The 24605-nt window shown below is 42.0% G+C and overlaps 1 protein-coding gene across 1 annotated transcript in view; it reads left to right on the plus strand.

Annotated features, from left to right (window-relative positions):
* GLI3 (GLI family zinc finger 3) overlaps positions 1 to 24605 on the plus strand; it is a gene marked incomplete at its 5' end in the record, with an annotated part of 245223 nt that overhangs the window by 175751 nt on the left and 44867 nt on the right. Inside the window, 3 exons of the mRNA XM_080917905.1 lie at positions 4702 to 4915; positions 6363 to 6476; positions 7831 to 7971. Coding sequence (XP_080774031.1) covers positions 4702 to 4915; positions 6363 to 6476; positions 7831 to 7971 — 469 coding nt within the window. The remainder of the gene's footprint in view (positions 1 to 4701; positions 4916 to 6362; positions 6477 to 7830; positions 7972 to 24605) is intronic.

Raw genomic sequence — 24605 nt, forward strand, 5'->3', positions numbered from 1 at the left:
TTCATTTGTATAATAATCTGTTGTTGTAGGAATGAACCAGAAACATGATTTACTCACTGGTCAAAAGGAGTGTGTGTGTGTGTGTGTGTGTGTGTGTGTGTGTGTGTGTGTGTGTGTACTCATAATTTATTGATGTGACAAGTGCTGTGTGTCACACATGACTGCATTTTAAGTTTTAACAGCTTCCAGGCTACAAATAGCAAGACATGTAGAAAGAAATTACTTAGTTTAAATTTCTGGAATTAGTGAGTTAGATGCACTATATATAACTAATGAGAAATAAATATCTGTCATTTAATTGTTTTTACATATCTTCTTTCTGTTAATATCTCCAGTTTTACCCAGTTGGGGATAGCTGGTGATTCTAACAGGAGAATTTCCATGTGGGAAACTGCTGTACTATTTATTGCAACAGCCAAATTTGCACTTTTGGGGGAGCAGGGAATGAAAATTGAACCTAAGTCCTCCCATCATGCTAAGCATGTGTGATATCACTGAGCTGAACATTGTAAATAAGTCTTGGTTTAAAAATCTTGTGCCTCAGATGTTTGATAAAATGTTTGTGCAAGGTAGAACTTTCAGCCTCAGATTTTGAAAAATCTTACTTAGCTTTTTAAAAAATTATATATATGAATGTTTGCCTGTATGCATGTATGTATGTTTCCTGTGTGCTGGTGCCCACCGAGGCCAGAAGAGGTAATCAGATTCTCTGGAATTAAAGTGATAGTTGTGAGCTAGCCTGTGGGTGCTAAGTACTGAACCCCATCCCTCTGTAATAGCAGTGAGTGCTCTTAACTACTCAACCATCTTTCTGCTTTGAAAGTCTTGTTTTTAAGTCTTTAGGAAAAATGAGCTGCTGTTCACTTAGAGGATTATTGCACACTCTGAATTAGTCTCACAAGTGTGCCTGAGTAGTTCTGACCCAGCTGTGCTCAGGATGTTGTAGGTAAGCCCCTGTTAAACAAACATTTCAGTAACCCTAAGTTGGTGCTTTTTAGTCAACACCTAAAATCCACATTATCTACCCTTTTACCCTTTGAAAAGTAAAGACCAGTTAGTGCTTACGTCAGTTATTCGTGTGATACAACCAGTGTCTAGAAATGCCCGTGCCTAGCTGCTGTAAGTGTTTGTGATGGAAACTTTTGCTGGTTTGATTTAACCTCCTCATCTGCAAAGAAGGAATCTCAATTGAGGAATTGCATCCTTCAGATTGACTGTGGGGCTTTTTCTTTTTTAAAATCAAAGATGATCTAGGAGGGACCAGCCCACTGTGGATGACGACAGTCCTGGGTTCTATAAGAAATTTCAATAATGTTGATACTTTGTAGAGAATTGTGGAATGAATACATTCACTATTTTTCAAGGGTTTCTAAGGCATACTCTTTATATGGGATTAACCTTTTCTTTCTAATTTGGTCCTTCGTAATCTACAATGTCTCTGCTGTGCCTCACTTGTGAGAAGTTAGGTTAAATGTTAGCTTTGATGCCTTCATACTGTTTGGTGCATAGGATAGCTATAGTTTTCAGAGGAATTCCGTTTTTTAATACAGCTTTTGTGTTTTGGGATGTTTTTCACCTCCTTCTCTCCCTCCCTTCCTTCCAGGAGTATCCTAAGGGTGAGGAACAGAATAATAGCCCCCAAATATGCTCATCTTCTAACCCCTTGATCCTAGGAACAAGTTACCTTATATACAGGTGTGGTTAAGTTACAGATACTGATTTTAGTTCGAGTTATCTGTGATGTTAATTCAATAGACTAGGGTCCTATGAGAAAACAGCCAGAGAATCTGTCAGAAGAGAGACCTGGAGTAAGGTGGCAATGGGAGCCAGAGAACGTGAGCTGCCTCTGAAGCAGGGAAGAGACAGGAAGGCAGGAGCCCAGGGCTTCATGCTTCATTCTAGAGGCAAAGGGATCCAAGTAGGGAACACAGAAATTGCCAACTTACAGGGTGGCATCCTCTGTACCAAGAGCCCAGAAATGTATAGGAGACTCCCCTTTCTATGGCCCTTTCTGCTTAGACTTGCTCATAAGATGCAAAGGCTTGGGCTCCCTAGCTCCCTCTCAAGTACTAAGAAAGTTCTCTACACACCTTTCTCACTGAAGTTTGAGCAAACACATGAAGGTATCATTTGATAGTGTGTTTTGGCTCTTCTGAATAGAGTTGCTACATCCCATCTTGCTGTGGCCCACTCTCTGCTTTACCTTAAGAACGCAGTCTGAGAACTCTGTAGACAGTGTCCTGAGAGCCACTGACTGCAAAATTCTCCAAAGCGGTTACTGTGACCGAACCAAGAACTTTGTGGGATTTTTGTTTGTTTGTTGTTTTGTTTTCATTAGACTCTAAACTGGTTTGTGATCTAGAGCTAGGCATCTAAAGCTCTTTTTAGGAGCTGTGTTAGTGGCCTGTCCCAAACTCATCAGAGGCGTCTCGGTAGTTCACTGTTTGCAGTACCTAGATCTTAGCATACAGAGAGGAGATCATCTATTTGTTCTTAGCTTATAATAAACCACAAAGGCTGAGAAATCATAGGTCTGTCTGTCAATCTCACTGCCCAGTAATTTTTTATTTGAATCCCCTAGTTTCACTAGTGAAAAGCAAGGCCCAGAGAATGCTACTAAAGAATGGTGAAAATCTCAAATTCTTAGGCACCTGTGGTGCTGCGGAACCTCTGTGGAAATGCTGACACTTGCTTCATCTGGTTCTCTCTAAAATGGACATGAGCATTTTTGTCTTGACTCCCAATCAACTACTCTATTTTTAAGCCTCCAAATCTGATATCACCTGTAGTTTAAAGTATCAGTGGCCTCTTTGTAATTTCCCTTCCTTCAGCCTGCTGGATGCTTTAGGCCCATGAAAGACTAAAAGTGTGTATAGAAGTTAATTCAGGGAGTGTTGATGTTCTAATTATACCTGAAGTGGGGTCTTCGGGTTTTGTGTCTTTAATGAGTAAAATAAGGTAGTTACACTTAGTAATACCCATTCACCCAAAGGAGGTGGAGGTGTTAAATCATTGTGGGTTTTGATGAATGGCTTGTACACTGAAAAATAAATTGGACAAACTGGCACAGAGCTCAGTGAACATGAAATCAGCTATTAGAAGAAAGCTTGTGAACAAATTCTGAGGTAGATATGCATCTTTTGATTAATGGCCTATCAATCATCCTCACAGCTACCTTAGGTGAGTCTTGCTGTAATCATTCATGGTGGCTTACAGAAATACTGGCAAGAAGTATAGCACTGTAGAATAGAATATTACTACTTATTCCAACTCACTGTGAACAATCACTGTTTTTACTGTGTGTCTGCTTTCCTTTATTAAGGAAATACAATGTAAAATGAAAGGCGAGAACCTCAAAGCCTGGTGAATTTCTCTAAGGGTATTCTTAATGGTATTCACTTTTAAATGGGCAAGCTATTGTAACAGAAAACTCTCTGTAGGTATAATAGTAATGAATTCGTATTGAAGCCGCCCTTTTATGGGTTATAGTCCAATAGACAAAAATGTAAAGTTGCGTTAATGAAGGGATTATATCTCTGGGATTATTACTTAAAGTTGTTGAAATGGTTTGAATTTCGTTATTGTAATTATTTTATTCTCAGTTAATGTGCTCAGCAGCAATAGTAATTAACCCACCAGATTGGAAATTTGCATGAGCTCTACCTTTAATAGTATAAGGAACGCTGGTTCTTTCTGGCTAACATTATAGTTAACGTGTGTGTGTGTGCACGCACCTGTACATGCGTAGTACATATCAGAATTTTTTATAGAGGGAAATTTTCCATGTCTACAGTTATTAGTTCTCCGTGTATTTATAAGCCCCAGGAAAAGTCCTTCACAATCTGTCGTTGCTTTTAGAGGATTCGATTCATGAACTGGGCTCACACAAAGAAGCATTTGGGCATTAGCTACTGGCTTGAGTATCTTGAGGTAGAGGCAGCACTTCCTGGGGACTGACTGTGACCTGGGAAGTATGTGGCACAATAAAGCGGTGACAGGCATTAACATGCATAATGGGTTGTAATAGACACTTAATGCCAGTGTGCTGGAGGACGGAGCTGAGCCCTCCCACTGGACTATTCCTCCATCAAAGCCCATTGATCACTGATTTCAGTGGGGAGAGCTTAATCCATCAGCGTCTGTAACCAGACGGCACTGATGGAAATTCTTTAGGTGGTATTCTGGATGAACCAAGCTCTCCATCTTTACAAACAAATGAGTGATATGACAAGCGTGGTGTTCAACACGCATTTAACCAATTGATTTTCTTTCCTCTTGTAATAAGATCTGGAGACGTATGAAAGCGATCGGTGGGAGCTAAGATTAAAGAAATTGCTCCATGCACAGGACCAAGTGGAACCCAGGGCACTTAAAAGTACTATAAAGCATGTAGTCAACCCCGTCTCTCTTCTTTTCTATGAAGTTTGTTATTGCAGTAAATAGTTGTTATTGACTCGATGCCCCCTTATTTCCACCATCTGCCATCAGGGTTGTGATCTGGACAGATGTGTCCATGTGTCTGATCTTCCCGCTCTGCCTTTCCTTGGAAGTACTCAAGACTCTTGGCAGTGATTGCTTCTTTTTCTCATGGCCACAGACAGACCTGCCTGGTGTGATTTGGGCGGCTGTAAATATTCTTAGTCTGTGGTACTTTGTGATGTCAGCGCAAGTGATTCTTTTCTTTCTTGTCTTCCTCCACAGCCCTGCTTTGAGCTTCACCTATCCGCCTGCCCCGGTGTCTCTCCACATGCACCAGCAGATCCTAAGCCGGCAGCAAAGCTTAGGCTCAGCATTCGGACACAGCCCTCCCCTCATCCACCCTGCGCCAACGTTTCCAACTCAGAGACCTATCCCTGGGATTCCGACAGTTCTGAACCCTGTCCAGGTCAGCTCTGGCCCTTCTGAGTCCTCACAGGTGAGAGGTGCAGTTTTGTTTCATCTTGGTCAACAGAGGCCTTACCATCACATTGGTTGTTAGGGTCACAGAGATCATCATTGTTGGGGCTTCACATGGCCTCTTGACTTTTCTCTAAAGGTGTGTGTTTAGTTTTGATGAATGTGAACCAGGGCATCTTCCACCAGAGCCGTTTGCTTATGATTAAAAGGTAGGCTGGCTGATAAGGCTGCACGCTAACCATCTGTAAACGTCATCTTCTATTGATAGTCTATGCGTGTGGACCCTCTACTGTCAACCAGGCTACTACTGAGCACTGTATGACCCTCAGTAGTAAACATAAAATACCAGGCTCTCTACACCTTTCTCAGCCTGATGTGATTTAATAAAAAATCTAGAAGATATCACTTGAAAATTCACTCGTAGTTGGTGCTGATCTCCCACCGAAACTTAACATTTTTGGAAATAACTAGCTTTTTGAGGTCTAGGTCACTTTTTCTGTAGGATTGAGGGTCCCATGTCTGCTCCACACAGGGATACCGCTGGAGTCTGAGGCTCTAGACAGCTGGAGCTAGTTCAGAGGTCCTGGGACTGCAAGGAGGCCAGGGCTGTCTGGTTCTCAGTCTCTAGGACACCCAGGTGTCTCTGGGAGCCGCAGAAGAGCTGAATCAACCCCGGGGCCCTGGGGGGAAAGAGGGGATGTCCAGCTGGTCCGGCAGGGGAGTCTTTGGCATGATGGTGGTAGTGGGCTTGGACTTGGCTGTCATGGTTGGAAGCATAGAGAGGCCTTCTACAGAAGACTAGGCAGCTCCATAGGCAAAGGGCTTCTCCATGTTTCCCAAAATGGATCCCTATGAGAAGAGACAGTGCATAGCATTCAGACATTTATTTTCATAGTGGAAAGTGGATGAGTAAAACCGTACCCCACTCCTCAGGGTGGGCCTGAGATTAAATACCTTTTGCAGCGGGGAGTGTCTAGGAAGGAAAGGTTATTGGCTAAGCCTCCAGGCCTTTAGGTACCTCATTAAAATGGTTATCTGTCTTGAGCCTGCGGGACCACAGGTCATGTCCTCTACCTTTGGAAGGGCTTGGAGTGTTGCCCTTATGTGACTGATGGCCACAAATCTATGGAGGGCTGCAGCTAGTGACAGGGACCTGGTGCCCAGGAATCAGGCGAGAAATGCCTACCGTCCCTTAGGGTCCCCAGGATTTCAAGCCTTAGCTCAACCGGGAAACAGGGTACCTTTCGCGGTCCCACGTTCCTCTGTTCTTCAAGCTTTTAAAAGCCACAAGCTATCAGTACTCATGAGTGAGAAGTGAGGAATGATGCATGATCTGGATTCTCCCACGGGTGACTGGCATTAACAGAATCCTGTTATACTACCAAACATGCTTGTCTGTCTGCAGTAACATTTTTGTCTTGAGTTCACTAATCAGTGCCCGATTTTTCTGCAAATATGACGAGCAGAGCAAGCCCACAAGTGAGTCTGCAGTGAGCAGTACAGGAGACCCTATGCATAATAAGCGCTCCAAGATCAAGCCCGATGAAGACCTCCCCAGCCCAGGATCCCGCGGGCAGCAGGTACGACGCCCAGGCTTTAGAAAGAGCCTTTACTTCTCTCATTGTGATTTGGGGTCAGTTCCTCATCTTCCAGATTCATACACAGCACGTTCTTACCCACTGTATTCTTGACATCGGCCACGCGTTTGAAAGTGACCCCATTAAGAATTGATTGAGTTCGTTTCTCTAATTCAAAACCAAATACTGGCAATGAAGGATATTAGGTGGGATATGGGCTTTTTTTTTTTTTTTATAGGTGAGACAGCTTAGGAATTTGAGCCATCACGTAGAGTGCTTGGTTAGACCCGTCTGTTTCTGTTTATAGGTATGATTGGCCCCCTCATCCACGACCTTGGGCCTACATTTCTGAGCTTCTCACCCCATGCTTAAGCTCAGGCAGAGTTTATGATGTCCCCGCCACTGATCATGTACTCCACTTTTCTTATTTTGCTACTTCTTACTTGGTCAAAAAGCTTAGAGAACAGGAGAGATTAAGTCCCGCCAAACAGATTCTGGCTCTACTGAAGAATGGGTAGGGTATATCCAGATTGCCATTTCTTAGGCTCTTGAGCCAGACATGACACGTTTAATCAGTGCTGTTTCCACCAAGTCAGAGTCTAATGTCTCATAAAACCTGGCTATCATCTGTAGTTCAACACAATCCTTACTGAAGTAAGGCAATGTGACCTTCCATGAGAATTTTGAGTATTGAATACGACTCTGATAGCGAGGGAGTTCCGAAACCATCCTTCTTACAGTTTGCTAGAGAACAAACAACCTTGCTGCTTACACCATGATGTGTGCATAAACAGTTTACTATGTAAGCCTAAATTAGGACTCAGTTCTGTTTGTCTAGCTAGTGTCTAGAGACCTGGAGATTCTTTGCATTGCATTTACTGAGAAGCTGTCGTACAGGACTAGGGAAATCTGTGTCCAGAACATCAGATGCTCTTTCCATGACCTTGACTATGAGGCAGACAAGCATTTTTCCGAAAACCTGATGTTAAACCAAGAATCCATGATCCCTAACAGGAAAGTCTACAAAGTACCTCTCACATCAGCGGAAAGAACTAAAAGTATTCAAATACCATTTGCCTGCATTATAAGATATAACAGTAAATGAACAGCTTGACAAGAGTCATAACAACCAAGCAAAATACTGACAGTTTGGGGTAGTAAATAAAAATTGCTACTTTCATGTCCTTTGTGATTAAACTTTTGCCTTGGGTTTGTTTGTTTGTTTGTTTGTTTGTTTGTTGTTTGTTTTAAGATGTCAGTTTGGTTCATATTCTAGGCAGCAGGGCCTGGTTTCAACTTCTTTCTTTCCCACTGTGCCTGATTTTCCCCTCTCTGTTTCTTGCCTTTACCGCAACAGGAACAGCCAGAGGGAACAACCCTAGTCAAGGAGGAAGGGGACAAAGATGAAAGCAAGCAGGAGCCTGAAGTCATCTACGAGACAAATTGCCACTGGGAAGGCTGCACAAGAGAGTTCGACACCCAGGATCAGCTTGTCCATGTAAGTGACTGGTGTTCGGGGACGCAGCTTCCCAAATCAGCGACCTTTGCATGAGGTCAGCTTCTCTGACCCTGCGCGGAGTCAAGTTTCTTAGCTGGCAGCACTGAGAACTGGAGGGGCTTTATGTTTTTCTGAGAATAAAGGAAACCCTGAGCCATGGTGCTTGACCTGTTCAGTCAGCTAAAGCTTAGTGTAAAATTCAATAAAGTCTCCAATAGAGAGTGTAATGACTCTGATCCTGTAAGCCAGAAAACACTATTTTGAGTTAGAGGCTTTAATGGTTATTGAGTAATAGTAAGCCGGACATGAATTATTATTAACCTTTTAACTAAGTTTGATTCCCCTTCCAAGACCCAGTAACAATATAAAAAAAATTACAAAACCAGATGGGTCCCTTTTTGCCTCTTGCAGACCTCAAAGTTTAAGCATCCTCCTCTTGCTGTGTGTAGCAATGTAATGCTTTGATTTTAGACCTGCAGGCAACATTGTGGATTAAGGCTTGCAAGGAAAAAAAATGTGTTTAATGATGGAAACCTCACAGTAGCCACATGGTGACACCGTTCCTTCTCCCACCAAACCAAGGCCAGATAGCTTTTACTCACTCTCTAGTGTTATCTCTGATGATGTGGTATGCCCAAGGCTCCTTTGCCGAGGCTTCATCATGCTTAGCACAGTCTCGGATCCCAGGAGAGCCTTCTAGACAGATGGGACAGAGAGCAAACAGACATGGAACAGCATTTAGTGTCTGGAATAAGATGTAGGCAGAGATGACTTCTCTACAGAACCACAGTGTCCTGTCACATCACTAAGGACGGCTTTAGCAACTAGGACAGTTTCTTATGCTTCTACTGTGATGCAGAGTCTAAGTCAGCATCCCTAGAGTGCAGTGGTTCTTAACCTAAGGTCCTGATGCTGTGAACCTTTTAATGCAGTTCTTCATGTTGTGGTCATCTCCCCAACCACAAAATCATTGTGTTGCTACCTCATAGCTGTAATATTGCTACTGCTATGAGTCGTACTCTGAATATCTGATACATAGGGTAAACAACATGCAACCCCACAAACAGGTTGTGACCTATAGGTTGGGAACTGCTGCCATAGTGATTGTGTGAAGTCTTGCACACCAGATTAAGAGAAACCCGATATACAGGATGGTAGATTTTACATCTTTTCAGCTGGACCTCCCCTCCTCTTGTTAAATCATGCCTCTTTGTAAGTAGAGTAAGAGCTTTCTCAAGTCCAGCCAAAGAGTAAGTCAAATGTTTTTAATTAAGGTATATTTTCAGACTTTTCCACACATGTAATTTGATGGTTTTTTTTCATTCCTCTTTGGTTTTATTCAAGTATTAATTTTAAACTGAGTCTGGCTTAATGATCCTTTATTTGTGCTGACTGCTTTAACAGAAAGCACAAAGGTCTTGTAACACTAACAGTGAGAAGTTAGAAATTTCTTTCCATGAGGAATTCTTCTCAAGGAGTACCATATGCCAGGAACATTACCAGTGAGGATGAGGGGTGTGGTCGAACCTTAACCTTTTCACTACCTAACTGATACCAAGCCTGGCTTGGGTTTTGGGTTTTTTTCCCCTTTATATGTTGTAAAGGCAGCGTGACTTGTAGTTAATTTTTACAATCTCAACGCCAAGATTTTTGTGACGTCTCCATAGATCTGAATTGTTCTGCCACTTGAATGACCGTAATGTTTACAGTTACTGGAACCCATTTTCAGTCCTCATGAGTGCACACACACACACTACAGTGTGAAGATTCTAAATCACAGAGAGGAGATTGGTGTCTAGGTGTAGTCACGATTCAGTGTTGTACCTTTACGACCTTTTATTTTAGTCTGAACTAAATTACCAGAGTAAGCAAACTGAATTAAGTGAATCCAGTGTTAAAGCATATAAAACCCGTGGTTCATACCACTCCTACCCCATCGAGAGGGTAGAAATTCTACTCCGTGCCTTTCAGTTGCTTCTGCGCTGCCTGTACTATGGGATTCTGCTCTGTGTGCTGCTGAAAGCATTGGTGGGGGCCCTGGGCAGAATAGGTGCCTTCTCTTTTGTTGATTGAAGTAACAGGTACTTCAAGTCCACCTAATTACTTTGGTGACAGATGGAATATATACCAGTTTCAAAGCCTGTTTTTAGGGACAGAGGGAAGCCGTGACCTCTTTGGGTTTTGCCACCTTCCTAGGAGAGCAGATATTTTCTTATTAGTTGGATTTTCATGCCACATACAACCAAGCGGCAAGGTGTTAAACCATTCTGCCTCTCTGCCTTATTTATAGCCCTGACCCATTCTTCCCCCCTCTTACAGTTAATAGAAAGATTCATGATTCTTCATGGTTGTCTATCTAGTGTCTGACAGTCCCGACTGCCTGCTAAAGCAAGTCACTATCTATAATTGATATCCTGCCGTGGAATAGGGTGCTGGCTGCAATTGAAGGGCTTTGCTGAAAGCCCTTAAATCCTGACAAGTTCTCCCCTTGTTCTGCTTCAGTCGCTGAGCTGCAAGGCTGGAATTCCAGAGCTATTTGAACTTGGTGCAAAAGAGAGACATGTGTTTCACATTAGCAAATCGCAAAGTTGAAGAAGGGAATTAGGAACTGGCTGACTTTCCCTGCCAGTAGTCTCCCTCCTGGTGCAGTGCACGCCGCGTTCTCGGCGACAGATTACCTCCTCTATTACCGTCCGAACAGATAGGCAGAATATTGCCTTCCCTCCTATTCCCTTTTCTTTCAGGCTCCTTTCCTTTCCCAAATGGGTGTTATTCTAGATGTGCCGCGGCAGGGATCTTTTATCGCGTTGGTGTGTAATTAATTTTGCTTTATAGCAAGATAATTATAGCTGGGCCTCGTTGCTCTCAAGCTAGTATTAAATCTGCGGTAAATTTACTTTTACTCCCAGAAACTAGGTAAATATACGTGTATTTCTGTTCACCAGGATTTTGTTATACTTTTACTCTTTCTTGGTGTCAGCTAAAAGAGGAAGCAGGAAATGCACACGAAGAGTATGTAGTAAAAAGTTATTTACAGGTACTTGGGATTGGTTGTGTTTCTGATGGATTTGTCAAGATCCAAACCTGATTACTGAAACACATGTATTCTAATGTTTCAGGGTAAGCTGACATTCCACATTTCTGCTCAGCTTTGAATTTGCCAGTCATGTCACTGCGCATGTGTAAATACACTTCTGTGTCAGTTCTCACAGTGTTTACTCTACCCTTTGAGTGTTTGAACTCAACCTGTGTCATGGAAAGAGGCTCCACCCACCTTCTAGACTGTGCCCAGCTCTGCTTCTTTCTTCGAATTTGGTCCTAGCAGTAATTCTGCCCTTGATTTTTGGTCGTGGAGGCATTCGAAATTCTCTGAAGCCTGAATGATTCAGGGACAAATGACACTGTGTTCCCAACAGTGCATGGCAAGGCTTTCTAAACTAAACCAGAAAGGTTACATGTAAACATTGTACAGTTTAGAATGGCCTCACCACTGTCCCATGGCTTCCTGTGCTCATAAATATCATTGTGGAAACCTGAAAGAAGAAAATTGGACTAGTCACTGTCTACCTTTTCCAGCTTCTGCAGTGACCTTGCCACTCTTAAACACTCACTACCTTGAAACAAATCTACTCTAGGCTTGTTTAGTGATTAATACATACAAGATCTTTCCCAACAGTCTACAGAAGGTAAAGATAGCTCTTAGCAGTTTTATTCTTCAATGTAATGTCTAGCAACATGTCCCAGGGTGATGGCGCCTTGGCAAATACATATGGTCACGGTATCTTAAGACTAAACTTCACACCAGGAAATGGATTTATAATAACCTCTGACTTCAGCTGGGTGGCATTTAAGTAAATGTAATCTTCCATCTGCATCTTTAAAGCATGGTGTCTTTTTTTTTTTTTTTTTTTTTTTTTTTGTAGAATAATTAGCCACCTACCTGGATTCTAAATGCTTTTCTATGCTGCAAAGTTTGATCTTCAAAAGCATGCTAAAGTTCTCTCTTAATCACTTTTGATACCAGTTATCAACCAGTTCTGTACATTTGCAGCATAAAGATCTAGGGCTTTCAATTTAATATCAGAGGTACAGGTATAGAGTTGTATCTATAAACGCACAGGAAAGTTTGGTGTGAATATATTGTTTTCATATTAAATCCCTAATCCTAAATTTGCATCTCATATCATTCACCTAATTTTTATCACTTTACTAAGTTGCCTTGAATATCTTTTCCTAATAAAAAATTGGGTTTAAGGTGTGAGAATTGTCTCAGCTGTGAGGCAGGGATTAGTTTTGTGTCTGAAACCTAAAATGAACAAGTAGAAATTTTGATCTTATTTTCTCCTACATGGAGTTGCTTGTTAATTTTTCTGCTCTAGATATTTGGAAATATGGCCTGTAAAATATAAACTTAAAAACTATAAACTTCAAAGTCACTCTACAATGGTTTTTGCCTAAGAGGTCACGTTTTCTGTGCAGTTAGTGACTAAATTTCACCTGAAGAAAGCATTTCCATATAAACATGTCCAAGACATTGAACAGAAGGGGCAAGGAATGAGGGTTGTGTGTGTTAAAGCCACCCCTGGCCTCAACTAGATCCTGAGTAGCAACCTCCTCCCTGCCCCGACTCAGGATACTCTCCCAGGCACCACTTATCCTTTTGAGACATAATTTTCTCACCCATCAGAATATGAAGCAGTCATAAAAATAAATACTATCCCTGATGTCCAAGGCCAAGGCCAAGCAGAGATCACACACAGTGGGCCCAGTGAGGAACAGACATTGGGTCTAAATGAGACAATTCAAACTCTTGTTTATTTTTTGAAGGCTGGGCTGGGGAGGATATAGCATGATGAATTTGTTGTTCTTTTGGGTTCCTGTGTGCATTCTAAGGCTCATTTTATATTCATTGTTGCCAAACTGGGACTATATGGGCTAGGGCACACAGCATCTTAGCACTGGCATGGGCACATTTAAAAAGCCACAAAGCCACTTGGCCTCTTAAAGAATGACCAACCCAACTGGAAAATATAGATAAGACAACATAAAACTGTTAGCTTCACCTGGCTTTAAAAATTGCCCTCTATACAATGTTAGTGATTCTTTCTATAAAAGAGAGAAATGTAGGGCTATTTAGAGGTTGTTATAGCAGTGAAATCTACTTTAGATTGCTCTTAGGTGGTCTTAAGTAGGGATACCAGCATGAAACTAGGATCTAAAAGTTGTGGACTCAATCCCCAGTTCACAAAGCCCCTCAGAGAAGCTGAATGGGCTCTTGACCCCTAATTCCCAGTACCTATGCACTGCTGATCTTTAGGAGCTCTCTGTAGGTTCCAGGATCTTGGTATCCTCTTGGAAAGACTCTCCTTAAAGTACCTTTAAGCCTAAGCCATAGCTTTGCACTGGGTCATTATCTGCTGCAGACACTGTTCTACATGCTTATGTAGAAAAGCCTTTTTTCCTACTGAGTGCCCATAACACCTCATCCCTGATCTTCAATGACCAGAATTGTCTACACATACTATCGGCTGTACCCTGGAAGGCAAAGTGGCCTTGAACTGTCCCCAAAACGTCCACTTCTAGTGTTGATAGAACTACTACTTTGGAATGCTCTGATTAAAGAAGTAGGATGGCTGATCTGTTGTTTGTTTTGTTTTTGTTTGCTTGCTTGCTTTTTAATCTCTGGCAAAATTAAAGAAAAGGAGAGAAGAAATCAACATGTGGGCTCCCGGGCAGTGAGGGACTGTGTCTAAGTCTACATTGGCAGAGCTTTTTGGAAATTATATTTGCTAAGGTTGGTCACTCAGTAGTCCTCAGCATGACGCATTGCCAGCCAAGCCTCTCTTTGTGAAAAGCTCCCAACATAGTTTTTCTGCAGTTCCAAGGAAGCTGTTCAGACTCTGGCCTCTGAAATCACTGCCAGTGAGGTTGGAGCTCCTGTGCCTGCTTTGACATAAAACAGTTCCAAGAGCAGAAAGCCATTTCTAATGTAAAGACTTTGAAGATTCAGGGGCATTTATGTTTTTCTGAGGTTAACCAAACACTCCTATTTTCTTTCTATAGCAATTAATGTCAGCAAGGAAATGTAAAAGAGCCTTATCCCCAGAAGACTATCTATAGGACAAGACCTTAAACTTAAACCAGCATGCTGCACCCCTACATTGCCAAGTCACAGGGGTAAATTCAGAGAACTGCAGATAGCTCGGTAGAGATGAAGTGATTTCTTCCATTACCTACAGCGTTAATTCCCATTTCTCATCTTTAAAGTTGTCATGGTATTTAACTAATTTTGTTCACTTTCTAGTTTGACTTTGTTTGGGAAATTACGATAAAATGGAATAATTCAAATGCTGTGGGTAGTGCTTTTTATTCAGACAAGTAAATTGAATCTATTGGAGACAGAGTTAATGAACTCAAGTGAACTGAACAGCGAGGCCAAGGAAATCTTTCACTTGTGTTTCATTAAATAGAGATAATGAGTCGTCCACTAATTGAGTATCACGTGCTTCCAGCATAGGCTGCTGATCCTACTTACAAACATATTCCTCCCCCGGTGACCAGTGCAAATTGTAAGTAGTCTCTAGAAGGAAAAAGCTACATGCGTATCAGATCTGGAGAACTGGGACTGACAAACTCACTTTAGTGTCTGTGTTTTTGGGGTAAGAAACCTCAGGGCAGGTTATTTTGAAGTACTATCCACACGGAATCAGGATGTTGGGGAAAGAAGGCAAAGGTGCTAAGGAATAAATGAAAGGTCTTGTGGAGATGGGATATAACATTGCCTTGAACAAACCACAGGAAAGTCAAACAGGGAAAGACTGAAGCAGTGAGGTGTTTGGTATTCTGTCGTAAAATAGCAAGGAGGATTTAACAGTGGGGTATAATCTTATCCATACACGCACCTAACACACTAATAGGCTGGGTTCTTTGGTATCTCCCTGGCTTAGGAATAAAATGGCAGAATGGTTTATTTTATGCACCTTGGACAAAGAGTGGCAAGTATCAATCTTCATGAAGAGTGGAAATGTAAGAGGAGGAAGTGAGACGAAGGAACAAGAAAATAAGGTTGCTGGGCTAGGAGTCTCGGCTTCCATTCTAGGTGGAGTGCTGGACTGGGAGCATTAGCTTCCATTCTGGATGCAGTACGGACCATCTAGTGTTTTTGATGACTACAGTTGCTTTCACTGTGCAGATCTTCAGAAAGTCTTGAGTTGAGCTCAGCTTTGCAAAGTCCTGGTAGCTGTTGGCATCTCTGCACCGAAGAGGCCAAGGCCATGGTAGGGCAGCATCAGAAGTGATCCTTACAGTAGGGATTATTTAAAATTCCTCATAAAGACTTAGGAAACAGTTTACAGTATTCCACAGTTCCAAGCAACTTATATGGGTGTTACAAGTCGCAGTCACAAAAAAAAAAAAGAGTCACCTTGAAGCTGGTTTTGCACATGGCCTAAGTCCTCATCTTTGGTTTGTGCTTACGACTTCAGGATCTTGAGATTCTGTTTTGTTTTGTTTTTAAGTCGGTTTATCAGGGATTGGAGGAGGGATTGCCAATTGATGAACCTTCAGCAACTGCCTCCTGTCGTGAGTCACATTTTCAGCGTCAGTAGGGGTTCTCGGGGATTCTTTATATGTTGCATTGTTCAATGTTTCTCTTCTAAGTGCAGTTTGTACTTACAGCCCTGAGTTCTGTGAATGCCTTATGTTAACTACACAGGATTCTGTTGATGTCTCTCAAGGACACATCATCTCCCTATGTGCCGCCTTGGTTTTTGTTTGAAACAAAGTGGTGCTCCTGTTTTCCAGAGAGCAGGACATGATACACAGCAAAGTGGTCCCAGCTTATGAGAAACAGGTCTTCCTGGTGGCTTTTCTTGGAGGTGTTGAATGTTCACGCACCTTGCTCAGTACGGCTTCCATAGCAAGATAAAGCAGTCTAGGCACAAAGGAAACACAGCCTAATGGTACTCCTCCTCGTGTTTAGCAGAGATAAAATTCAGTGGAGTCTCGGTGCTGAGCTATTTGGCTTCTGGCAGCAGCTTTAATTGGTAAAATGCAGATTTGATTTTATTTTTCTTGATCAGGAGGGGATTATTCCGTTATCAGCACAGAGCATCTTATTTCAAGATGAAAGGCCTTTACGGAATTACAGATGCCAGTGCTTGTGCAAAGGTTTTGTTGGCAATTGACAACTCAAAGGGAAAGTATGATTTATTAGCCTATAATGGCTAACCCTAAGCAATGGTCTAGGTCTACAGATTGTGAAATTGCTTATGTGAACTGCCTTTTTATGCCACTCAAGCCCCAGGTTACGCAAATAGATGTAGAGTCTGCACTACACAGAACGGCCTAAGAGAGGAAGAAAGAAACGAAGGTGGGGGTGGGAAAATGGTGGTTTCTAATATCCATCTTGGTGGTGCCTTTTACAGTAGTTTGGCTGATAAGCCTGCAGAGGAAAGATTAATAACAAGGCTTGTCGCTATCAGTACCTGTTTGTCGATTCTCTGTAACAGGGCTGTCTGTCCAGCATGGAAATTATTGATTAAATAAAAATTGCTATTAGATTGTGATGTGATCCATAATCACAAACAATGGTGGACATTCCTCTTTCAGATCCTCAGCCATGCATCAAGTTGTTGCTTTTCCCCCCTTGCTGTAATTTATATTGTGCTGACATTTGGGCTCATTAGGTTTATCCCTTCTGCTTGAGGCACTGGCAGGGTGACTGCGGGAAGTGGGGGAGGAGGAGCCAGGCGAGGATCAGCCTGGGCAGACCTGGCTGCTGTATTCTCGGGGTAGCATGGGAGCTACTAAAACTTGCCCTCTACCCACTTCTGACCAAAATAAATGAATAAATAAAAATTAAAAATATTCATGGTCCCGAGTATATAGGTATGTGAAATAAATATAGAAATCAGTACATACTCATAACAAATCACAAGTTTATATTAGAACAACCCTTTGATACGAGTATGATTATATCATTTATTAAACAAGGAAGTAAGTTTGCATGCTGATGAAATAGATATTTATTTTCCATAATGAGTTTACGTTTGCTGAATATTTGAAACTTGAAGGTTATAGAACATTTTCAGCATTTGATATTTCGAATTTGTAATAATTAATCATGAGAATTCTACTTTGCCTCAGCCTATAGTACAGAATGGCTTAAGTTTCTTTCAGGACCAACTCAGATGTTGTTAGAAGTTCTGTCCTAATCCCAAGCTAAATGCACTTAATAATATTTGTATGCAATTCAGGTTAGCAATTCAAACAGGATTTTTTAAAACCAAGCATTTTAATATAATAAATATTATAAAGCTAATAGAAATTTACTGAAAAAAATGATAGTAGAAAAATATTCTGGAAATTTTTGGTATTTATATAGAAATCATTCTCTTTGTATAGGAAGAAAAATTAACATGTATCATAAACATGCTAATTTGTAATGTTCTATACTTGCACATAAGAGCAGAGGTGCTTTAGGTAGTGTGTGGTGTGGTATGGTCATGTGCTATGCCAGTTTAAGTGTTGTCTGTTCAGAACCAAGGCTGCAGTAAAGTCACATAATGGGCTGTGGGTGACCATGCTGGGAACACTTCAGGTTCATCATGCGTTTTAGTTTGAATCGATTTTTGATATTTTCAGATTACAAAACTTCTTTGCTATTGCCGATATTTTGTGACTCTCACATTCAACTTAGAAGTTCAGTGATGAATGTGTGAAGACTGGAATAAAAGAGAACAGTGCCCTGCCCACTGCCTTGCCCAGTTTTAAGTGCTCAGTTCAGATCTTCCATACATTCAAATAACATGCACCCATCACACCTATTGATGTCCACCATGTTTTCAGCACACCCCAAGGATGTCTGTTTCTACCAGAGACCTCTTGTTCCACTCTCCCTAGCGCCTGAAAACTCAGAATATACTTTCTATTTCTATGAATATTTATTTGGGGCATTTTATTTAAATTGATTTATGGACTATGTGGTGGTCTGTGTCTGGTTTTTTGTTTGTTTGTTTGTTTAGGGTTCGGTTTTGATTGTTTTAATTTAGAATAAAGTTTTCAAGGCCTAAACACGCCATGGCCTACTTCAGTGCTTCATGCCTCCAACCGACCCATTAATATTTCTTCACTTGGCTCCAAATACTTTATCTTCATGCGATTGGTTGAGATGAACATTAGTGTTATTTCCAGTTTTTGATATTGTGATGTTATGAATGGATTGAAGCAAGTTTTGTATTATTTCAATTATTTTGGCAATAGCCCTCACAGTGGGAGTTACCTCTAAGAACTGCCAAATAAATGGCAATTTTTAAGCACCCTGTGTCGGCTCTGCATTTTTGGGGGTGTCACTTCCAGGGTCATTAGCCTCTTAGATGTACTCTCCAGTCTGCCTCCCTGGACCGTACAGGTCCTGAACAGTTTCCAGACAACACTCAGCATATATCTCCACACTTCCACCACGGCCACTTCTTCTAAAACTGTGTTGAGCTACATCGGATTGCTGCAGATACAGTATTCAGAGTATTAGATATAGTGAGAGAGGACAATTGGAATAGACGGGGGAATGACAGATTTTGTTAACAAATGGTCATTTGGGTGAAGGGTGGGTAGGTAGCAGAGGTTGGGCTCTGATCAGTAGAAATGACCATAGCTTGCGGAAGCTAGTCTGTGTGTGTGTCCCTCAGTGAACTCTAACTTTTACTCCTTCTCCCAAGAACTGTGGAGTCTGGAAAGTCTCCTAACTTGATAGTGGGTGGCTTAATGCTGGTTAATTCTCCATTCATACACAAATCATCTCTCATTAATATTTATTTTATTGTATTTATTAATTATTTTATTTGTAAATGATATCCCCCTTCCCAGTTACCCCTCTACAACCCCTCATTCCATTTGCCTGTATGAGGGTGCTCCCCCACCCACTCACCTACCCCTGCCTCACCCCTCTAGCATCCCCTACACTGGGGCATCAAGCCTCCCTCCTCTCTCATTGATGTCAGATAAGTTTGTCTGCTCCATGTGTGCCTGGAGTCCTGGCTCCCTCCATGTATACTCTTTGGTTGGTGGTTTAGTCCCTGGGAGCTCTGAGGGGGGTTCCAGTTAGTTGATACTGTTCTACATATGGGGTTGCAGTCCCCGTCAGCGCCTTCATTCCTTCACCTAGCTCTTTCATTGGGGTCTTCAAGCTCTATTGTATGGTTGACTATGAGTATCCGCATCTGTACCAGTCAGGTACTGGCACAACCTCTCAGGGAACAGCCATATCAGGTCCTGTCAGCAAGTGCTCCTTAACATCAGCAATAGTGTGAGGGTTTGTTGTCTGCAGATGGAATGGATCCCCAGGTCGGGCAGTCTCTGCATGGCCTTTTCTTCAGTCTTTCTTCCATTTTTTTTTTTTTTTTTTTTTTTTTTTTGTCCCTGTTTTTCTTTGGACAGGATCATTCCCAAGTTAAAAATTTTGAGATGCCTAAGTGGCCCCATCCCCTAACTGGGGACCGTGCCTATCTACTGGAGGTGGTCTCTACAGTTTGTATCCCCCCTTTGTTGGGTTTGCATTTGGGTCCTAAAAGCCGCTTGCTTGCCTGGAGTCTGGAGCTTTCTTGTGGCTAAGCCCAGTTTCCCATCCCCCACTGCTACTATTCTATTCAATTTCTTGACCCTCTCTCTATCTACTTATCTCCTGTCTTTTTTAATATCTGTTCCTGCTCCAGGACTTTATTCCCTTCCCCTCTTCTCTCCCTCCCAGGTCCCTTCCTCCCTCTACCTTCTGTGATTATTTTGGTACCTGTTCTATGTAGGATTAAAACATCTATGCTTGGGTTTTCTTCTTCTTAAGCTCCATATTGCTTGTGGGTTTTATTGTGGATATTCTGAGCTTTTGGGCTAATATCTACTTAACAGAGAGTATATGCCACATGTATTCTTTTGTGTCTGTGTTACCTCACTCAGGATGATATTTTCTAGTTCCATCTGTTTGCCTATGAATTTCATGAAGTCATTGATTTAATAGCTGAGTAGTACTCCATTATGTAAATGTGTCACATTTTATATCAGGAATTCAATGTCCATACCTAAACATAATAAAAGCAATATACAACAAACTGATAGCCAACATCAAACTAAATGGAGAGAAACTTGAATCAATACCATTAAAATCAGGGGCAAGACAAATGTGGTGGGTTGTGTATGCTTGGCCTAGGGAGTAACATTATTAGAAGGTGTGGCTCTGTTGGAGTTAGTGTGGCCTTCTTGGAATAGGTGTGTCACTGTGGGCATGGGCTTTAAGACCCTCATCCTAGCTGTCTGGAGCTTAAAATTCTGCTAGCAGCCTTCAGGTGGACTCTTAGCTCCTCCTGCACGATGCCTGCCTGGATGCTGCCATGTTCCTGCCTTGATAATGGACTGAACCTCTGAGCCTGTAAGCGGGCTCCAATTAAATGTTATAAGAGTTGTCTTGGTCATGGTGTTTGTTCACAGCAGTAAAATCCTAACTAAGACAACAAGGCTGCCCACTGTCCCCCTATCTATTTCAGTATTTATATTAACATGCTTTTATTTATTAAGTTAGAAATATGGATAATCTCCTATGGAACACTGCAGTTTTTTTTTTTCCAAAGCCAACAAAACAGTAATCTGATGTCCAGCCCAGAAGAAAGACAAACAAGATAGTGTTAAATGTGGCATAGGGACTCAAGAGCAGTCAAAGTTCTTTACTTCTATTAGGGTTTTGAATTTCTTGAGTTATCTCTGTTTTATAATCAAAAGCTTAATAGACTGGGGGTACTGATGTATGTGATTTGACGTGACATAACCAGGATTACCCCTGTTAGGGTACTGATAAAAGACCAAAGAAAATTACTCAGCGAAGTCTAGCTTGTGACCAAGTGAGTTTCTTGGGGCCACTGACAGGGGCCTAGGTGAACGGGTAATTACAGGAACATGGTGACTAAAGAGATGTACATCATAGGAACATGGGGTGACAACTTAGACTGCATCCCTAGATCCTCTGTATAACCTACAGCCAGACAGTCTCTTCCCAGCAGCTTTCGAAGGGACCATGTTAGTTTCTGAGCATGCACTTTCCTATTTATACCAGGGAGGAATGTCTCAGTTCTGAGCACACTGATATCCTACAAGCACTATGCAGTTATTTTGGCTCCTTCTCTCTCTATTTGTTTCTCCCCTCCCCCCATGTGTGTTCGTATGATGTGTGCCCGTGTGTGCATGTGTTTGGAGCCCAGAAATCAAAGTCAAACTTGGTATCTTTCACCAGGTGCCATTCACCTGCTAGGCTAGGCTGACTGTCCTGGCAGCTCCCAGGGATCCACCCATCTCTTCCCCTCAGGGTTGAAATTGGAAGCCTGCCTCACTTTATCTAGCTTTTCACATGGGTTCTGACAACTGAAAGCCTAAATTTCTCATGTTTGCATAGTAATGACTATCACTAGAGCTATGCCTAAACCCCTCCCTACCTACCCCTTTGTTCTTCCTGTTCTCCCTTCTTCCTAAGTTTCTTCCTCTCCTCATTCTTTAATAATTCCCTTGTGTAGATTATCCTTTCTTCTGGACAGTGCTAGGCTATCTCTGGTCCTGTTAGTGTATATCTGATGGCTAAATGTTCTTTTTTTTTTTCTGGATCATAGAATGAGAGTGAATGTATAAATGTTTAATTTTGAGGTAGATTAGCTATGTTTTATTGGATAAACATTTCCATCTTTGGACCCTAATCTGGACATTGAGAAGTTTTAGTCACTTTTGGATTTTCTCATGACCAATCCTGAAAAAACTTGTAAGAGTCTAAATGAATAGTCACATATAGTATATGCAAAATAATGAAGCTAACAAGTTTTTAAATAAGATGATTTATACTCTGTGTTGTTCTGTTAAACCGCCATGACTGTGGAAGCCAGGATTGGTAGAGAATTCTTTATCTTCCCAGAGTTCATCATGAAAGGGTGAGGATTACCTCCCATGCTAAACTGTATTGCACTTTGAAAAGTTCAATAGATTCTGGCTTCTTTACACCCTTCACTGTTCTCTAGTCACTAGTCCTTGGTCTTCAGGCACACCTAATGCAGGCTATGGCAGCTGCCTTTCTGTTCTGTTTAACGAGCAACTCCCAGTCTCAGATGTCTGAGCATGTGGCTCTGCCCCTGCCCTTTCTGTCTGCTGGGTTCCAGTGAGATTCATGGCTAGCATAGGTGCAGTGTGCACAGCAGCTGACAACTCACGCTTGGCTGCTGTGCCTTAGCAAGGAAGGAGGCAGGTTGTGCCAGATGCTAATTAGTATTGGCTTCTTCTCAAGGCTGCTCTGCTCTAAATGGTTGTCAGCTGACCTGCCCAGGGCGCTAAGTTTGTTTTCTATCCAACAGAGCTCCTCCCGCAGCAGGAGACTAGATTAGTGCTCAGCCTTGGACAGAGACATTTCTTGGCTGAGGCAAATGATAGAAATGCTCAGTGGGTTTTGAGTCCAGAGATTCCTCAGGTCCTATCTGAGACAGGATCCTTGAGATAGCCTGAATCTCCATACATTGCCCTCCCTAGCATCCTGGTCACAAAGGATACTCTCGAGTTCATTGGCAATTCCATGCCTTCTAAATCCCACCCTAAACCAGTTGAGAGAGACTGACCCAGTACCTTAGTCATTCTAGGGCATTTGAATCTGAGAACCCCCGCTCTTAAAGGGTCTCTAAACTCAGGTAAGGATCAAGAACCACATATACTCACTATCAGAGCTCAAGGCTAGCAAAAGTAAGAGGCTGGCTCTTGGCAAATGTGTGTTCTTAGCACTGATGGCAAAGATATTGTAGCAAAATCTGTCTACTGTATAATTCAGAGTTTTGTGTGTGTGTGTGTGTTTTGTAGGAATTACAATGTACTTATTACAGTCTCATCTATGAGTAAAGAAGACACTAAGTTTCTTATGGCTAAAAACAAACAACAAAAACCCCACACACAGTTTGGTTCTAAGAGGTGTCACCATTTCACTGGGGTGACCGTGCGGAACTTGGGGCTTTGACATGAGAATAATTTAAAGTATCCTCCCTCCTGCTCCAAACACTCCCTAATCCTCCACTTCCCTTCTTCAACTTTTTTTTACAAAATGGAGAGCCCTTCCTGATTCTGGCTTTGGACTTTAAAACTGGAGATGGTTAGAAGAGATTATCTGAAAAGGAATCTAGAGCCATGTGGGGGGGAATTCATATTTGACAGTCTCCCTTTCTGCCCTAGGCAAGGGGCTCTTGGAAGGTCAATGGATAGTAGTCAGTGGTTTGGACAAGGCCTGTACTGACAAGACCCTGCCCTTTCTCTAGCCACCAGGCATTGGCTGCTTCCCGATGCCTGCCAAAGCGTAGCTCTTTCCTCTCTCCACAGCCTCCAAGACCTAGAGGAAGCCAGTCCTAGAGGTTCTGATTGTAGCTCCCACTCTCCATAACCATCGGAAATCACCTATGGGGCATAGTTGAAGACTCTGCTGTAAATACGAAGTGCTTCTCATTGGGCTGACTTAGCTTTTTGGCACCATCTGCCTGTATGTTCCAGAAAAGAGCGATGTAGTGGTTATTCATGGGCCATTCCTGCTGCCTCTCTGGTGAAGGGCCTGTTAATGCAGCAGACGGTTAGAGAAATGATGGAGACCTCAGTTCAGGATTTGACTTAGGTTCACAGCTCTGGACACCTTTGGATTTCTCTGTTCCATCACAGTCATAACTTTTTTTTTGTTAGACTTGTAATTTGGCAGTTGGGATCAAAAGTGGTTCGTTTGTACTTCTACAATGCTTTAAAGTCACTGCCTCCATGGATGCATTTAAACTCAGCCAGTTGTCTCCAACTTGCTGGAAATTCCTTTTCAAAAATGTTTAATTGCAGTGCAGTGTAGAGTTTAAGAGGATTTAGGAGGAGTAATTAAACATATGCAATTAATGAATTGTATCGTGGCTTTTCCTATTAATTTTTACAACCCAGATATTTTTCTTGCGTATCCTTTTGAGCCAGTGGGCCTCTTCACTATTAACTAAGACATCAAGGCCACGCCCTCTGTGGGACCTTGGCACTTGGCTTTTCCCACTGGATTTGATCATCTCCAGCAGTATCCAAAGATCTTTACCAGAGTGCTAATAACATATCCAAGGGCTTCCTGAACAGCCTTCAAGAAAACATCCATTACCATCCTTTTCCAAATTAGAATTATTCTCCACATTTAATTGTTTATCTTGTACCACAAAGCTATAAGCACCATGAAATTAAAACTTGAATTTAGTGCTACATTTCCAAGACTCGGACTAGTCTGGTGGACTATGGGTGTGTGCATATTGATAAGTGAGTAAGTGTGTCTTAGTTAGGGTTGTCGCTGCTATAATGACACACTGTGACCAAAAGCTAATTGGGAAGAAAAAGGTTTTTTTTTTTTTTTCCACTCAAATTTACAGGTACTAGCCCATCATAAGACAAGCCAGGACAGTAATACACAAACAACACAGGAACCTTCAGGCAGAAGGCTATGGGGGCTGCTTACAAGCTTGCTCACCCTGCTTTCCTGTAGAACCCTAGACCATCAGCCCCGGCATGGCACCACCCACAGTGGTCCAGGCCCTCCTCCACCAATCACCGATTAAGAAAATGCCCTATGGGCT

The sequence above is a fragment of the Micromys minutus genome (genome assembly GCF_963924665.1).
Source record: "Micromys minutus genome assembly, chromosome: 6".
NCBI classification, from domain to species: domain Eukaryota; kingdom Metazoa; phylum Chordata; class Mammalia; order Rodentia; family Muridae; genus Micromys; species Micromys minutus.